The sequence below is a fragment of the Erythranthe guttata genome, chromosome 11 (assembly GCF_056151865.1).
Source record: "Erythranthe guttata isolate IM_541 chromosome 11, IM_541, whole genome shotgun sequence".
NCBI classification, from domain to species: Eukaryota; Viridiplantae; Streptophyta; class Magnoliopsida; order Lamiales; family Phrymaceae; genus Erythranthe; species Erythranthe guttata.
This window is the reverse complement of record NC_142543.1, coordinates 6,254,867-6,273,337: the sequence shown is the minus strand read 5'-3', so window position 1 is coordinate 6,273,337 and position 18,471 is coordinate 6,254,867. Positions and strand designations below refer to the sequence as shown.

Genomic DNA, 18,471 nt, shown 5'->3' with positions numbered 1-18,471 from the left:
TTTATTGACATTTTTATGCTTTTTAACTGTTTCGATCTACAATATTTTGTACGGTAAAAAAGGGTACAAAATATTGTAGAAATACAATATTTTACTTGTAGAAACTGAAGTTCAATAAAATTCCATTAGTTTCTTTCAAAAAAAAAAAAAAAAAAAAGGAAAATACACAGACATAGAAATGGCGATAGAGAAACGAACACGGAAAAATGGCATGTTCCAAAAATGGGAAATTGAGCTTTGGGGAAACGTGTAATATTAATAGTATAGGGGTATATTTATAATAGCGGTAATATGTTGGGACTTGGGAGGCCCTCAAGGCCCTCAAAGGAAACCTAATTTAACATAAATGATAAGTTCAAATTCAATCTTTTAATTAAATTATTTGTTTGAAATTATATAGGTGCCACACCCCTAAAATTTTTTTATATATTGCTCTTATACCCTAAATTATCTAACATATACCATCACGTTTATTCAATTTCACATTTATTTCCTCTCTCTCTCTCTCTCTCAATTATGATGTGGATCGACCAACAAAGGAAAACAATAGTAACCAACAACAAAACAAATATGTAACGTAGCTCCTCTTCATGTTGATAGCAATACGGAAAACAAAAATATACCCAATTGAAATTGATTTCACAAAACTAAAGTCATACAAGTCTAAGATCTCATAATGACTAATGAGTTGTTTTATTCAACCACGTTTGATAAACTCCTCTCTAGGATGATTTTTTTTTTTTCTCAAACCACGTCTCATAACTCCCTTCCAAATCTTACAACCTGATATATGAGATTTATTCAATGCAATTTACGTAATTAAATGCTTCCATAATTAAATAATTTATTGTTGAAGGGTGTTTATGTCCATATGCTTATAATTTTAATTCATTTAATTAAAAAAAAATTGGTCAAAGGACCTATAGTTATACTAACTAGTAATCATGCCCGTGCGTTGCACGGGAAGCATTCAACAAAAGGAAAAAAGAATAATTGTTTAAATAACTGATGTACAAATTGTAATAAAAAATCAATCAAATAGTATTGAAATATATCTCTGAAATTTAAATTACTCTACTATTATCTTATTTAATTGTACCACATTTTTTTCATCCTACAATCGGTGTACACACACACGCCTGGTGTCGATATATAAAATATATGTTAAATAATAAATAATACAAAGGGGACGACAATTTGAAATACCAATTGTTTCTTATTTCAATACCGCCTAAATAATAAACATGTAATGACATTTATACCTTTAATGAAAATCAATATCACACAAACATAAAAAATCTCATTTTTCTTTCTTTATTACTCCACACACAAACCCGTCATACCGCTTTGTTTCTTCTTTACAAACCTTCCTCCCACTCATGTTTCTTCTTCTTCTTCTTCTTCTTCTTCTTCTTCTTTTTCTTTTTCTTCTAATTCTTCTTCTTTTTATTTTTCTTTAGTTTATTCTTCTTCATGCCTCTTCTTATTTTTCCTTCTTCTTCCCGCTTCTTCTTCATGCTTCTTCATGCTTCTTCTCCTCCTCTTTTTCTTCCTCTTCTTCCTCTTCTTCTTATCCATCTTCCGTTTCTTCCTCTTCATCCTCTATCTCTTCCTCATCTTCGTCATCCACGTCTTTTATCTCTTCTTCTTCTTCTTCTTCTTCTTCTTCTTCTTCTTCTTCTTTTTCTTCTTCTTCTTCTTCTTCTTCTTCTTCTTCTTCTTCTTCTTCTTCTTCTTCTTCTTCTCCTCCATCTTCTTCTGCTTCTACTTCTGCTCCTCCTCCTCCTCCCCATTCTCCTTTTTCTCCTTCTCCTCCTTGTTCTTCCCTTCTTGTTCTTATTCTTCCTCTTCCTCTTATTCTTCTTCCCTCTTCTTCATTTTTTTCTTCTTCCTCTTCCTCGTCTTCTTCTTCATGTTCTTTTTTTTTCCCCTCTTCCTCTTCCTCTTCTTCTTATTTCTCTTCTTTTTCATGTTCTTTTTCTTCCTCTTCTTCCTTCTTACAATGAGAAACTGCCTCCTCTGAAAGCGAAACGAAATTCTACTATCTGACGGTGTTAACGACAATCTTGGAATGAAGACCTTCTATCTGACATTAGAACCTGTTATTATTTTTGCTTCCAGAACGTGATTTTCCAACCGAGTAATGGTCAATCTTGTACCATTACACAACCCATTGGACTGGTCTATATTCCTCAACAACATAACTGGAACACCTCTCTTCAGCTTTAATTCATGGTTTGGCAGACCTGAAGATGTAATAGTATTCAAAAACTCTGGAGTATGAATGTCATGATGTGAGTCGACACTCTCGCAGTACATGGACTATCGACACTAAGATAGACTCTTTCATCTTCCGGAATCAAAGACAACATGTAATCATTAATCTTCTCAACGATTTAATTTGTAGGTTCTAATATAGTTTGTTGTTGTAAGAATTCAGAATCCATGATATTAGCGAGCAAATTTGGGTAAGATTTTTCAACAATCGACGCTAAATGGTTACCCAATGATTTTATGAGCAAATGATGTGATGATGGTTGGTCCAATGCTTATAATTCTGCACTAATGGTAGTGATTCGAGCGTTCCCACTGTTTGGACCAAGCATGAAGTTACATAATATGTATGTTTTTCCTTGAGCTTTGAACTTATTCATATGTTGTTTTTTTATGGTGGCATGTATCTTGCCGCCGTGCCATAAGTATCTATACACATATATAAATTATCAACACTACACAATTATGTTGTAGAAGCGATAATGATAAAAAAGAAAAATCATATAAAGAAAAAGTTTTGCATATCACCTTAGAGTCCATGAGCAGCATGTCGAGACTAACTATTTCATCTTTGTTTTCGTAATGCGGAACAAACCACAATAACATTACTTTTACAATAACTCTGCAATCCATTAAACTCGAACTAAAGTCAACAATATTGCTGATATTGGGAGCCATTGTGCAACTTAACAGAAGTTTAAGTTTAAGAAGAAACAAAATATGGAGATATAAAGAATGAAAAGTGAAATGAAGGTGTAACAATGAAATATATATATATATATATATATATATATACTGAAATATAAAAAACCGACAAAAAAATTGTAAAAACAACATTTAAACCCGAATTTATAGTGGGAGGACTAAGTAGTGGGTCAATGTAGTTGGCAAATGAAGCCTAGTGAGAAGTTCATTGAAACCGAATTTGCTTTTAGTGGGAAGTTTATTTTACATGATTCTCTCTCCCTCCAATATTAGAGGCCATAATTTGTGGAAGAGGTTATATATTGTTTATGAATTATGTACCAAAGAAGATAAAATATTGGACCCGACAGTTAGTTGTATCAATTATTTATTGTTATTAACTTTCTTTGTTTTTTATTATTTAATTTACTTATCATGTAGTTATTTAGTTTATTGGTAACCATGAAATAAGGAAGTTTATTTTGTATATATTCTTCGTGTATTCAATTTTGTAAAATTGGAGGAATTTTTTTGGTTGAGAAAATCGCATGAAAAACTGTTAGGATATGAATTGTCGAAAATACCCCTAGGTTAAGGTCTAGGGTTGTAAGTCAAAATATATTCCTTCTATATATACTAGTAATCGTGCACGTGCGTTGCACCGGGTCGCATTCAACAAAGGAAAAAAAGTTATTGTTTGAAATAAATGATAGTACAAATTGTATAAAAAAATTATATATGTGAAATTCAAATTACACTGCTATCACCATATTTCAATGTTATCATAATCGGACGGGACACAAAATTGGATAGACGGGTCACGGTTGGACCGGTTCAACCGGGGTCAACATGAGTTTTTTCATTTTTCTATATTTTTAATTAGTTTACTATTTTTACAAATATAAAAATATTGTTCTCTATGTATTTGTTATGTATTCCTCTTGTTATCTCACATTTTTATTCCAATATTTATAATACAATTTTAATATACCATTTTTTCTCCCTCTCATTTTTCTTCTTACGTCATTCCATCTTCACTCACATATCCCACCCCCAACATTTCTTTCTTCTTCTTCTTCTTCGTTCTGCAACCTTCTGTTCTTTTTTTCTCCTTTTTCTTTATGTTCGCAGGAAACATGATCTGCCTCATCTACTCCTCTTTCTCTTCGTTTTTTTTTTCTCCATCTTCAGGCTTCACTTCATCTCTTTTGCTCAGCTTTGTTTTTTCTTCAGCCCACAGATCTAGCCGAACCACAACTTCAATTGAATCACCTACGACCCATATCCAACTATCGAAGGCAATCCCCCCCAGATCCAACCACCACAGTGATCCTTAGCCCAAATCCGACCATTTACCACCGTTATAGGCTAAACCCGGTTCGTTAATGGTTTCCGGGTCTACCGGTCGAACCGAGGTTTTGATATACTGACCCTAATTTATGAATTTTCTGGTTTCTGTAGTAAAACCATACCGTATAGTTGGCGGTTTGCGGTCGAACCTGTCGGACCGGCTGGTCCGATCCGGTTCCGACGACATTGTCTTATTTTATTGTAGCATACACACACACACACACACACACACACACACACACACACACACACACACACACACACACACACACACACACACACACACACACACACACACACACACACACACCGAGTGTCAATATATAAAATACATGTTAAACAATAAATAATTCAAATGTAACAAAGGGAATGGCTATTTCAAATATCAATTGTTTCTCACTTCAATACCGCCTAAATATTAAATAGGTATTGACATTTATACCCTTGATGAAAATTAATATCACAAAACATAAAAATTCTCATTTTTATTTCTTTAATATCACACACACAAATCCCTCGCACCCCTCTGTTTCTTCTTCACAAACCCTCCCTCGCACGACTACTACTACTTCTTCTTCTTCCTCCTGGTTTTTCTTCCTCATTCTTCTTGCTTCTTCTTTATTGTTCTTCTAGCTCTTCTTCTACATCTTCCTTGTTTTTCTTATTCTTCTTCTTCTTCTTCTTCTTCTTCTTCTCATTCTTCCTCTTTTTCTCATTCTCCTCATGCTTCTTCTTCTCCCCCCCCCCCCCCCCCCCCCCTCTTCCCGTTGCTTCTTCCTCCTCCTCCTCCTCCTTATTCTTCTAAATAAATATGAGAGCAACTCCAATGGTACAACATTGAAATGGATCGTCAAATATTTATTTGATTCTCATTTTATATTTTGATACTCATATACTCCAACTGCAAGCATTAAATGGATCATCAAATTTTAAATATAAGTATAAATATATTTAAAATTGACCCATATAAATTGATGATAGGTTTTTTGGGTAGTTAATGTTTTGATTCTTTCAAGATGCACTTTTACATCTTCGGAAGTTGAATATCAAAATAGCTACCAATTTAATTCCTCCATTGAAGATGAAAATTTAAGTTTTGTAGCATTATAATAGAAGTTTTACCATTTAATTCTCCTATAGATTCCTCCATTAGAGTTGCTACGAAGAAAGAAGAGTAAAAACAATACTAACTATTAAACAACTTAAAGAAAAAGGGCATGATGAATTATTAAAATACATGATGATAAAGAAATTCTAATAAAGACAAAATTGATAAACGTATATGGCATATACAAAACACATACACACGACAACGAAAATGTAAACAACCAACTAATTGCGAGGCATATAGTCTCTCAATAAAATAGCACAAATACACCATAATGCAAAATAATAAGTACGCATAATTAAATGAGCCTAGCATGAATATTTGTAGATGTACAACACGTTGCCAAGCATTTGGTGTATGATGTGAGATGATGATGGTTTCTTTTCTTCTTTACTTAATTTTTTCCGTTTAATGTCTTAGAATTGTTGAGTAGCTGCAAATAATGGTCAAGAGAAAACAAAAAAAAAATGCATTATTCTTAAAGTGAGGATGCAACATCTCGAACGAATTAAAATATAGCAACAAAGTCTTGTAAGTTATAAAACTTAAATATTATAAATAAATTATAGCAAAAAAAAGCTTTGAACTAACAGAAGCACATAATAAATATTGTCTGACATAATATTTTTTCCTTCTACCGAATTGTGTGAGTAGCTCGCTCCAACCACGAATTATTGTTGATACGAACAGGCTTGCTGCAAAAGAAATTTACAATATGTCAAACACAAATGCAAAAATAAATAAATAAACGGCATAACACAGTTATTAAATAAACGAAGAAGAAGACGAACAAAATTTTAAATGAGAAAGAAGAAGAAGCTTGGCAAAAAAAATGTGATTTTTTGTGGAGTTTTCATGAGTTTAAATAGAAGAATGAAATTGGTAGGGGTTGAGATCATGGTGTGATAACTTCTACCATGATAAATTAGTGGAGGGTTTAGTGGGTGGTTAGAGTGGAGAAGAAAAAAAAAAAAAATATATATATATATATATATATATATATATATATATATATATATATATATATATATATATATATATATATATATATATATATATATATATATATATATATATATATATATATATAAATATAAATAATTAGAAACATACCTACGGTATATTTAAATATATGAGTTGGTGTTTAAATTACAAATTAATTAATGATTAAATTAGACATTTATTAATTTATAAAATTAACCCTAGGTTTAGGTCTAGATTTTAGTTCAAAATATCTTCGTTTTATATATAAGATAAGATCTAACAAATTGGATTCATACATATATAAATTTGAAATAATGGGATATAACTAATTATTCCTAATTTAAATGATAAATGGATACCCATAGATAATCGATTATTACTCGTAATAATTTTGATACTCTGAGAAGAAAATTAAATGATTTTGGTATGATTATGATTTCCGTGAGAAAAAACATTTAAAAAGGAAAAGATACACTCTAAATCATGGACACTTGTCAAGTTTTCACTTAAGATACCCAAAAACAAAAAATAAGAAGAAAAGGGGAAAAAAAAAAAAGACAAGTTTTCACTTGTCTATTCCATTGTCGTCGTCTTGGATTCTCTGTTTTGCTCTCTACGCCACAACTACCCTTGAGAACCAGCAAATTAATCAGGTTCGGATTCTCTACTCACAGTCAAGATCACAATTTTTGTTTTTTCTTTTCTTTAATCGCGTGTTTAAATTATATTAAATTAAATTAAGGTGAGGGCTTTTCATTTTTCTTTTTTTCACATCTGTCTTGATTCTTCAATTCAAGTTTTTTCTCTTCCGGGTATGTATGAATATGATGGCGCTATTAATCGTTTTCTTTTCATTTCATTTTTCTACATTATATATTTATTTATTTTTAATTATGCTTAGCTAATTGCGTTGCAACATATATATGTTCACACGATTGTGTTAGTGTATGTATCTATAATGAAGAAAGAGTATGTATTATTATGATGCATTGTCTTATCTACAAAAATAATTTCAATATATTCGACAGATTAAATAAATCATTTTGAATCCCTTATCAGAAAATCTCGTAAAATGGAAGTTGGGGGTAATCAAATTAGAGTGCAGTCGTTAGTGCAAGAAGGTAAAGTTGTAGTGCCACCTCAATACGTGCAGCCGCCGCAAACCAGACCGCATCGTATTCTTCGCGACACAAACAAGGGCGACGATGTCGTAAATCCACCCGTGATTGACCTCAGCAAAGTCAACTCCTTACACGAAGAATTGAGACGAGCGTGCAAAGAATGGGGAGCGTTCCATTTAACCAACCACGGAATTCCGGTTGAATTATTGGACGAGATGAGGAATGTGGGACGCTCGTTTTTTGCAGACTGCACTATGGATCAAAAACTCAGTTACGGGTGCGACCCCGATTCGCCTGCTTCCGAAGGATACGGAAGCCGAATGCTGGTTCAATCGAACGATACCGTTTTGGATTGGAGAGATTATTTCGATCATCATACGTTACCGCTTTCTCGTCGGAATCCGTCCAAGTGGCCCCACTTTTCTGAAAATTACAGGTGAATCTGCTTTCTTGATTAATTTTATTTTTCGGCTTCGATTTTGCGCTATGTGTAGAGACTGATTGGAAAGAAGTGAATGGGCAGAAAAGTTGTGGCGGAGTATAGCGATCGAACGAGCAGCCTAGCTGAAAAATTGTTGGGTTTGATATCGGAGAGCTTAGGGCTAAATTCTTCGTGCATCAAAGATTGTGTAGGTGAATTTTATCAGAATATTACGGTGAGTTACTACCCGCCTTGCCCGCAGCCAGAGCTCACTCTTGGTTTGCAATCGCATTCCGATTTCGGTGCCGTTACGCTTCTGATACAAGACGATGTGGGAGGACTCGAGGTGTTGAAAGATGGTGAATGGATCTTTGTTAATCCGTAACACGATGCTGTTTTCGTTATTTTGGCTGATCAAACCGAGGTATTGTTCGATTGGCTAACATTTTTTTTTTCTTCATTTTCTTACGATGCTGTCACTGCATGTTTTGCGCAAATTTTGTGATTGCCCGTGGTTTTTATGCAAAATCATTTGTGTTTTTATGCAAAATCAAAATAGTAACTAGTTTCTGATATAAATAGGTGACTAGATGGTGGAGACTAGGGGTGGAAATTGGAACAACATTTCCGATTTCCACCAATCCCGATCCGAAATTTTCAGATTTTGAAACAATATTTTTTCAATCCGAATTCCAAAATTATTTGGATTGGAATTAGAATATAGATGAGATTCCGATTTCCGATCTGATTTTTAGTTCCGAAAACACTTTCAAAGTTCTGATTTTTTTTCCGAATTCTGCAGTTAAACTACCAATATTATTATGTATTTTTATTTTATGTGACCAAATATTAGAGATTTCTGAATTCCGCCGGTCCCAATCCAAAAGTTTCCGATTTTGGAACAGTTTTTTTCATTCCAATTTCGAATTTCCCATTTCCGATTTTTCCAAATTTTTTTTGGAACGGGATTGGAACTAGCTAGTGTTTCACATCCAAGATTTTATTTATTTATTTAAAAAACTAATTCTGAAAGGTCTAATTCCTATCCGATCGGTCCGATTTACACCCCTAGTGGAGACTATTGCGTATTGACCCCTCGTGCGTTGCATGATAATATGATGCTTCTTTAGGTGTTCTGTTTCTCGACAAATCTGGTGTAGAGACTTGAAAAACGTTCAAGACTATTTATATCTGGTGTCGAGAGGAGTGTTCTTATGCTGATAGATTTGATTATCATCGTCTCATTTTATTATATATTATTTCATTGTACTTACAGATTATAACAAATGGAGAATATAAGAGTGCTCAACATAGAGCTATAACAAATGCCAGCAAGGCGCGGCTTTCTGTTGCTACATTTCACGACCCTGCAAAGACGAAGATAATAAGCCCAGCTATTGAGCCGCATAAATACCGACCGGTGATGTACGGTGACTATGTTTCGTCATGGTACACTAAAGGCCCCGAAGGAAAACGGAACATCGATGCGCTTCTGCTTTAATTCGAAAAAAAAAGAAAAAGGGAATATGCAGTTAGAATATGCTAATTTAATAACTATTATTTAATGCCATATGTTTTTGGTGGTGTAGTTTAATTGAATTTTTGGTGCAAAAATTCTCATCAATAAAGCAGGGTATTGTCTGGAGCTTTGTTGTGAAGTGTCCCCATCTGTCTGACCTTTATTACTTTATCTTTTCTAACACTCTTTCTTTCTTTCTATTTTATTTATTATTATTGTTTTCAGAAATTAATCTCTTTATTTATGTAGTACTTGAATTTAATTTTATTAATTGATCTCGTTCTTTTTCTGTCCCACTGCACTCTGCAAGCTTTTCACAATTTTTACATCCTCTGTTTCTTGGTTGTCTGCATTGCACGTGCCTGTTGTTAGACACGGCCATAGGCCGGTTTTCGGCCCGGAATTGGCCCGTTGACGAACCGGCCTGAACTGTTGACCAGTGAATCGGCCCGTCGTCCTCGGGACGGGCCCAGATCTAGATCTAGAAATAGTTGAACCATGAACCGCGGGGCCGGCCCGGCGGTTCACCCGGATTTAAAAAAAAAAAAAGAGAAAAACAAAATCAAAAACAAGCAAATAACGGCTAGTGAACCGGCCGTTATTTGTTTATTTTTAAACCCCCCTTCCCATTTTTTCCTATAAATACCCTCACACCCCAACCCAATTTCTCACCAATTCACTCACAATTCTCTCTACTTCTTCAATATCAAAGTTTAGTAAAGTTCAATTCTCTCTTTAGTTTTTGCATTCTCGAATTTCTCTTCAATTGTTAGTCCAAAAAAAAAAGTTGTTTTGCATTTTCGAATTTCGCTTCAATTGTTAGTAAAAAAAAATCAAAAAAAAAAAAAATTGTCTTACATTTCCGAATTTCTCTTCAATTGTAGTAAAAAAAAAAAATTGTTTTTAATGTTAGTGAAAAAATGTCTTCAAGTTCACGTCGTAGCGGAAAAGGAAAAGGAAAATCCGTAGTTCCTCCTGAAATGGACTACAAGTATGATGGTACATGGGAATGTGATTTTCCATCAATTCTCAATACCTACACCGAAGACATACCGATCATTCTCGAGTTGGGCGACTACACCAACATACTCGACGATGATGACGATGAGCCGGAGGAAATTCCACCGCCACAACCATCCGGGGGTTCAGTTCCTAGGGCTAGGGCCTCTAGGTCTAAGCGGCCATCTCAATCATCAACCACCGAAGGGATCAGTCCCGGTGATGATAGTGATCTTTCTAAATCCGACATTTGGAGGTTGCATTATAAAAAAATTGAGAAGGCGGACGGGACTTGTCAAGCTCAATGCAATTATTGCAAGGTAAGTCCGTTAGTATCCAAAAAAATAGTTTTCTAGTATTAATATTCGTAAGCTAATTTAATATTTATTTTTAATTTGTCTAGTCAAACTATGCCTTCATAAAAGGAGATGGATATGGATCTTATTGGCGGCACTTGAGGAATAATCATCCCCAAGTTCTCGGTATCGACAAAAGTCAAACTCAATTGCAAACCGGATCTTCACAGGGAGTAACAATTCTTCTTTATTTTAATATTCGAAACAAAAAGAAAGAGAAGGTTGGGCTATGGTTAATGCTATGGGTCACCTTTCATTACGTTTTCACGAGATGTTCATACCCGTTGGAACTCAACTTATAAATTGTTAAGCCAAACTTATGAATATCGAAATTTGTTATGCAACTTTTTTAACACACAAGTGCCTGCTGCTGGATTATTTGTTTTAAACAATCAATGGGGTGCATGCTTTGAAATATGTAATCTTTTGCAAATTTTCTCATAAGCTACTAATGTCTTATCTAGTTCCTCAAATCCAACAAGTCATTTGGTTATTTATTATTTGTGCAATTTTGTCGAGGGATTTATGAGCGCTGAAATAAAAGATTTTATATATAACTGTGTGGTTGAGATGGAAAAAAAAATGGTTGAAATATTATGAGAAAATTGATGAGATATATTTGGTTGGTTGCATTTTGCATTCTAGATTTAGGACTTAATTGTTAACTGAGTTGTTAAAGGTATATTACGATCAATTGTTTCTGGAAACTAATATTATCGTTGATTTTGACCCTAATGCTCCTCCTCCTCCTGTAAAACCTAATGTGGATCTTATTATACTTCAAGCTACTAGTAGTTTGCATGCAATGTTTGATGAATATGTTAGTGAAATGAGTGGATCTCAAAATTTACAAGTTAATCTAGAGTCTACGGATACTTCCCATATGACGACGGGCCAACGATTGGTGTTTGAGCGCTTAAAGCTCCCGAGGTCCATGGGTTCAAGTTCCAATCTTCGATTGGAACTTGACCAATATCTAACCATTCGTTTTAACTTTCCTCATGATGAAGATCCAAGTGCCTTTCCAAGTTTGATGTATTAGATTGGTGGAAGTCAAAGAGTTCAGCGTTCCCCATTATGTCGATGATTGCAAAAGATGTTCTCATTTGCCCCCATGTCCACAGTTGCAGTCGAAGCTGCATTTAGTATCGCGGGCCATATATTGGATCCAAGAAGAAGCAATCTCCGCCCCGAAAATTTAGAAGCACAAGTTTGTTTGGATAATTGGGGAAAACACAATTTCTGACATAGAGACGACCACCTCGCTGTTGATGATGATGACGATCGCGATGAAGCGTACGTCGAAAATGGGACTTCAGTTTCAGCAAGTCGTGCTTCTACTCTACACACTCTGTCTAGCGACGACTAGGGAGGTAAGTGAAGGTAAGAGAACTATGTGGACTTTGATTCCGTAATGGATACGTAGGCAACGTCATTTTAATTCGAAATTTTTAAAATTTTGAAATTAAAATTAAGTTCAAGTCTTTTCATTTATTTCCTTTTTCTTTTTCTATTTAAAAGTAATTCTTTTAATTTATTTATTCATCAAGTATTTAAAAAAAATATTCAATAATTTTCGGCCGGTCCGGAACCAGAATGAATCGGCGGGCCGGGCGTGTGTAGTACAGGCCGGTTCCGATTCCGAAAAAGTGAACCACGAATCGGAGTGAACAAGCCCGAACAGGCCCATGGCCGTGTCTACCTGTTGTTCCTTGTTTTGCAATCTCCCATGGTAAAATTTACCAAGTGTAAACTACCAAATAATCTACGTATTTTGCAAATTAGTTATACATACTATATCTGACAAGGGCAATTTGAGAGTATCAACATATATCATCCATGCAGGGGCGGATCCAAGGACTTTTCGTTGAGAAAAATACATAATATACAAATAATAAAAATAAGTAAAAAGAAATATCTTAATTTTTTGTAGCTCTCATATATTCAAAAACATATTACAATCATTTAAATTGTGTTTTATGACTCTTCAATGAGTAAAAATCATTTATAATAGAGTATGTACTAAAATTATCAACAATTGTCTTCTCTCCACTCTCCAAAAACCTTATCATCCATTTTGTTATGATGCCTGATTGTAGTAAGCTTCACAATAAAAAAAAAAAACTCGTTTTGTAGTAGCAGTAGAAACTAAAAGAAGTAAAATTAGACGAATCAATCTATCAACAAAGTAATGCACTTCAGCTTTTTTCGGTCTTTGTTAATCATTCACACACTGCTGGAAAACATGTTACCCCGTAAGGGGAGACCTAAGTGGGTGGAGTAAGAGAGTTTGTGTCATTTGACTTAAGTCTGAATTTCCTAAATAACGATCTCTAAGTCGAGATCGTTGCACGTGGTTAACCTAGTTTTGTTTACATCCCTCGTGTGATTTGTTGGCTATTGCACGAGAGTGGATGTTTACTCAGTGAAATGTTGCATCTGAAACTTCGGAAGAAAGTCTGCATTGTGTTGTATGTAAAATCTGCAGGATAATATTTTTCGACAAAAGTGAAAATATCATCTACTTTAAAGGACTTATCTTTCCCCAAGATTAAGCCGGTCAACACAGGGCTTTGACGGCTGGACGATAGCTTACCGGCTAGCTCCATTGAGTATGAATCCTTATTATCCAAATCACAATTAAGATTCAAGAGTTTTAACGTTCGATATTTAAATATGCAACTTAACTCTTTTAATTATGTATACATCGTGTTCACAGAGATATCAAAATGAAAAATGATGTTCACTTGTAATATTAATATCTCATGGTGGATGAATCGACTTTACTAGGCCCTTGTAAGCACAATTTATATCAAGCACTTTTCACAAATGTTTTAACATCGTTTATAAAAGTATCACATCCATTGTCTTTTAGTTTCCAAAAAAATATATTTTGTTGTTGAGACTAAATACATAACATTTAAAATATCTTGGTATCTTTTTTGGAAAACTGACAAAGAACAATAGTTGTTCTTATTACCTCTTTCAATAAAAACATGATAAAAATAAACTTACATGACATCATAGTTGTATAAGCAGAGTCAACATCGTCACCTTAAGAATAATTTGTTCCATTACCTATAATATTTTGAAGCACAGTTCTAGTTGCACCAAACATTCTTATCAAACTGCAAATAGAAGAAAAATGATAATTTCCAGTTCGTTAAACTACCAATCCAGATAGCTCAACTACAAATCTCAAATTCATTAATGGATATCGAACGAGAAATTTCAGATTGTTGTGTAGTAATTAACTCGGCATTTTGCTTACAAGAAGCACCCATACCATTAACAATGAAGTCCAACTTTGAAAAACAATTGATGAATAAAATCCACCTTTCTAATGTCGTAATTAATGCCAAATGAAGTCAATGCGCAAAATAATGCATGTGATATGCATACATGCAATCTTGTAAAAATAAAGCTCGTAACTCAATTTATTCACCACGCATATTATTCGGAGATAATCGAAAAAACGTTTTACGATAATACCCATATTGTCAATATATTTCAGAACAAGGTCATTTGTTCTTCTACTGAATCGTCTTGTGCTTCATCAACAAGAACACAAAATTTAGGATATATATTCTCGAATCTTCTTTGTCGCTATAAAAACAATAATATGCAATAAAACGCACATTAATTTCCATTGTTTATCTTCTTTCAGTTGCGAAACCCTTCCAACATATATGTATTCGCAGAAAAAAATGACATTTGGCTTCTAAAAGAAAGATTGCATTGTAAATGATAAGCAACATTTTTGGTAGGTAAATACTTTGATCAAGAAGAAAATTTGGAAAATCAAGAATATTAGAATCGTCGACGATTGTTCCATTGATTGAATAACAATATTCATATAAATAAACATGGCCCCAATTCGATGTAAGCAAGATGGATTTCATCTTATTGATTTAATGGATATGTTCACATTTGAGTTAATTTTTTTGGATCATGTTCTAAAGAATTGCTATTAAACTCATGATTAAATTTAACTACAATTTTGGTAATAGAATGTTCTGCAGGTTCTTGCTCATGTATGAGTGATGAACTACCAACATTAGATGATGACGGTTATTTACGAGGCACTCGTAAAAATGCATCGATTATTTCTTTTTCTCCTTAATTGTGGTAATAACATTAAAAAAATATAATCTGAAATCCAATTAATCAAAATATTCTAACACTTGAAATATCAAAATCAAAGAACCTGTAAATAAATATCAAATATATAATTTTAAAATCCAGAGAGAGAGAGAGTTTGGTGATTACTCTACACAAGAGGAATTAGAGCTTTGTGTTGGAACAAAATTGTGTCTCATGTGGATCTCATGTCGAGTTGTGGTTGTCGTTTGTTTTTTATCAAGGAAGAAAAATAAAGTTCTATGTTGTGATTAGAGAAGAAGCTAAAGTCATGTGATATGGGGCAAAAGTTTTGACTTACTTTATTTCTAATTAAATTTGAAAATTCAAATAATATTGTAAAAACTCAAAGTTCTAGATGGGCCAAATCTAATGCATAAGTAATAAAAGAAAAAAAAAATCAAAATCACGTGCATTATGGGTGCGATCAAAATTTTTTTTGTTGTCATGCCTCTGCATCTATGGATTGTGCATTGGAACACCATAATCATACTTTGGTTATGATGTTTGTGGTGTGATGGTAGTCCGTGGTGAATACATTCTACATATAGTTCGAGGTTTGATCATGCTCGACGATGTATTTACATCTTAGGGTTAATGGTGGACGACCGAGATTTGGCTCCGTTGCTCAATCTGGTGACCACGATCCAATCAATAAAATAGTTATTTCAAATGAATATATTGCGTATTAAGTCGGACTAGGTTAGAAGCAGGGCTCCATGCGCATAATATTTATTAGTACAATCCTTCTTGAGACCCTGATATGCCCCGTGGTGTCCTGGATGGCTCCACAATTGGAGAATATGGTAGATGTATATGATATATTTGGGGTGCATGTGCACTTGAATTATGTAAATGAAATTGACACAGGTTGTCTGGTAAACTGTATCGAGGTGTCTTCTTTTTATCTTGACTTCGTTCGTATGCAATATCCAAAACTAGTGCCTCCGCGTTATGTCAGGCTCCTCCTCTCTGACGGTTGAACTCCCTTCCATGTTGAATCCTTCCAATCGATGGACCTACCTCCTCCCAATTTTTTTTAAGATCTCTTCTATTTGCATAGAAGAAACAAACTTGCGATAAATCATGAAACTTTGTGTTTCTTCAGAAAGCCTTAACGTCGATATATTTTCTCTTAAAAAAAACATGTTTTTCACGATGGAGCAATGTAGAGACCAAAACATTTCTTTCAAAAAAGGCAAACTGGAATACGTTGCATAATGCTCTTTTTATATATGTTTGAATCCTTCATGGGCAAGAAACCTATTTGGTTAGAAAATCACGACCGGATAAGAAAAATGAATTCTATAGAATATAGGAGACTAGCTCATTCCTTATAACATATCCAAGTAATGACAATATTAGAAAGAAATATATATATATATATATATATATATATATATATATATATATATATATATATATCCTAGATACACGGCATGTGCAATTTAACAAGGAATTCTTGGACTTCAAGTTACTTCATAAGAGGACTTGTGGAGCTGAATTTTCTTTTGAAGCACATGTTTCTTTAAGAACACGTAGAATATCAATAGGATTCTAACAGCTATCATTTATATAGGATAAGGAATGATGGCATGAATATTTTGAAGAAGAAATTTATTCTTGGTAATGGTTTTGTCATTTTGTATTGTAGTGTTATGCTACTGAAATACATAGCTTATCAAGATTGACTTGTGCAACTTGAATAAGTACATCAAGTGTATGTTCAAGTACGTCAACAAGGGCTATGATGGGGTTACAACTACAATTTATCAGTTTACAATACAAATGTACGGTGCATAAAATTGTGATGAGATAAAGATGTGATATGATCCAGCCATGCATTGAAACTAGTGCCGAACTAGCCGGATTGCAAACTCTTTCAATGCAAGCTGAAGAAGATGGTGACATATGCAAAGAAAGAATATTCTGCATTATTGGTGCCATGGGGATGAAAGCGGTTCTACTAATGAGGGATGCGATGACATCTTCTTCGAAAGGCTAATAATGAATTTGGCACCAATCACAATGGCTGATCATGAACAAGGACTTATATGTACTCCGCTTTATACTTGTCCGAATTCGAGGACGAATCCTTTGAAAGAGGGGGGAGTATAAAACGATTCTGACAAACTCCAAGATGAATAATTGAAAGAAGCGAAAGCGTAGGAGTTTAAAGACGTTACTCGAGTTGGCCTTGAAATATAAAGGCTTCAATCAGACCTTTGAAGATTCAGTGGTGTGGAATTGGAATAAAAGAAAGAGATTAATTCATTGGAAAAGCCGACTTACATGCATCCGAAATTATCACCTATCTCTGGCATCTTTACCATTCGGGTTATAACTCTCTCAAACGACGTCCAATTAAGGTGATTCAAATTGCTATGGAAATCCAACTGGAAGTTCAACAATTTTCATGTTTTGAGCGGAGAGAGATTCGAAGTGTAACAATGTCTTAATTGAGCTGGAAGTGCATGCACGTGCACAACCAAATGTCTACGCAAGTTTAGAAGAGTGATCGAGAAGTCGACTTGATGTTCAAGTTATTTAATTTAATTATGCACGTTTTTATTTTACGATTTACTATGATTTTATTATTTTAGAGTTCTTTATGGTTAGAATTTTCTTATTAATTAGTTTTTTATTATAGTTTTGGTAGGAGTCGTTTTTCTTGTGAAAAAATAGTCTTTTTAGATCTTGTAAATAGGTTGCCAAATTGGATTATTTTAATGGACGAATTTCGATTAATATTTGAGATTATTATCTCTATTTCTTTAAGAGCTTTTCAAACATATCGGAACCAAGGTTCTTGCTTCTTTATAAGCAACGGGTCGCGGTTCCAACCCTTTGATTCCTTGTTTTTTTGATGTTTTGATCTTGCTTCCGCGTAAGGTAGTGGAACTCGTAACAAGTTCTACGGGGTTCGTATCAAGATGTATTATGACTGCAGGAACCTTTTGGCATTCGAGGCCACTTGAAGCACATTGATATTTGATATACATTACAAAGATCCTCCGTGACTTAGCTTTCATCTGCTTAACAATCAAACGGTTGTATTCAATGATAACCAATCGTTACAAAATGTGTTGAATAAATTGTATGCTAAACTAACAATGTTCTTTGCTTGTTGAGGTAAATAAGCAATTTATCGAAACTTAAAAAATAAGTAAGCAAAATTTCCACATCAACTCGTGCACAAAGGATGATTCTTACATATGGGAGTCAAGAAAAAAAAAAGAATTTTCAATAGGGATGGTTATTTCCTCATGAAAAAAGAGAAGACTAGTAGTTGAGGACATTACTTGCTATTCAAATATATTGCACAAGTTATGAGGATATCACAATAGTGGATACGTTGTTTACCCAAATTTTAGAATGCATGTTATGCTTTGGGATTGCTGGACGATTAGAAAGAATATATGGATATTATAAAATAAGCAAGTAAGGTAGACAAACAAAGACTATACATTAGAAGGATGTTTGTTATTATCTTGCGTTTGAGTAGTTTGAGCAGA

The 18,471-nt window shown here is 33.9% G+C and overlaps 1 protein-coding gene across 1 annotated transcript; it reads left to right on the top strand.

Moving 5' to 3' along the window:
* Nucleotides 1-6,984: 6,984 nt before the first annotated feature.
* LOC105968165 (2-oxoglutarate (2OG) and Fe(II)-dependent oxygenase superfamily protein) lies at nt 6,985-9,689 on the top strand. The gene is given in 4 exon segments (XM_012992788.2): nt 6,985-7,053; nt 7,429-7,957; nt 8,045-8,366; nt 9,219-9,689. Coding segments are annotated over 3 exon segments (1,032 nt in total). The 5' UTR covers nt 6,985-7,053; nt 7,429-7,472; the 3' UTR covers nt 9,444-9,689.
* The last annotated feature ends 8,782 nt before the right edge of the window (nt 9,690-18,471 follow it).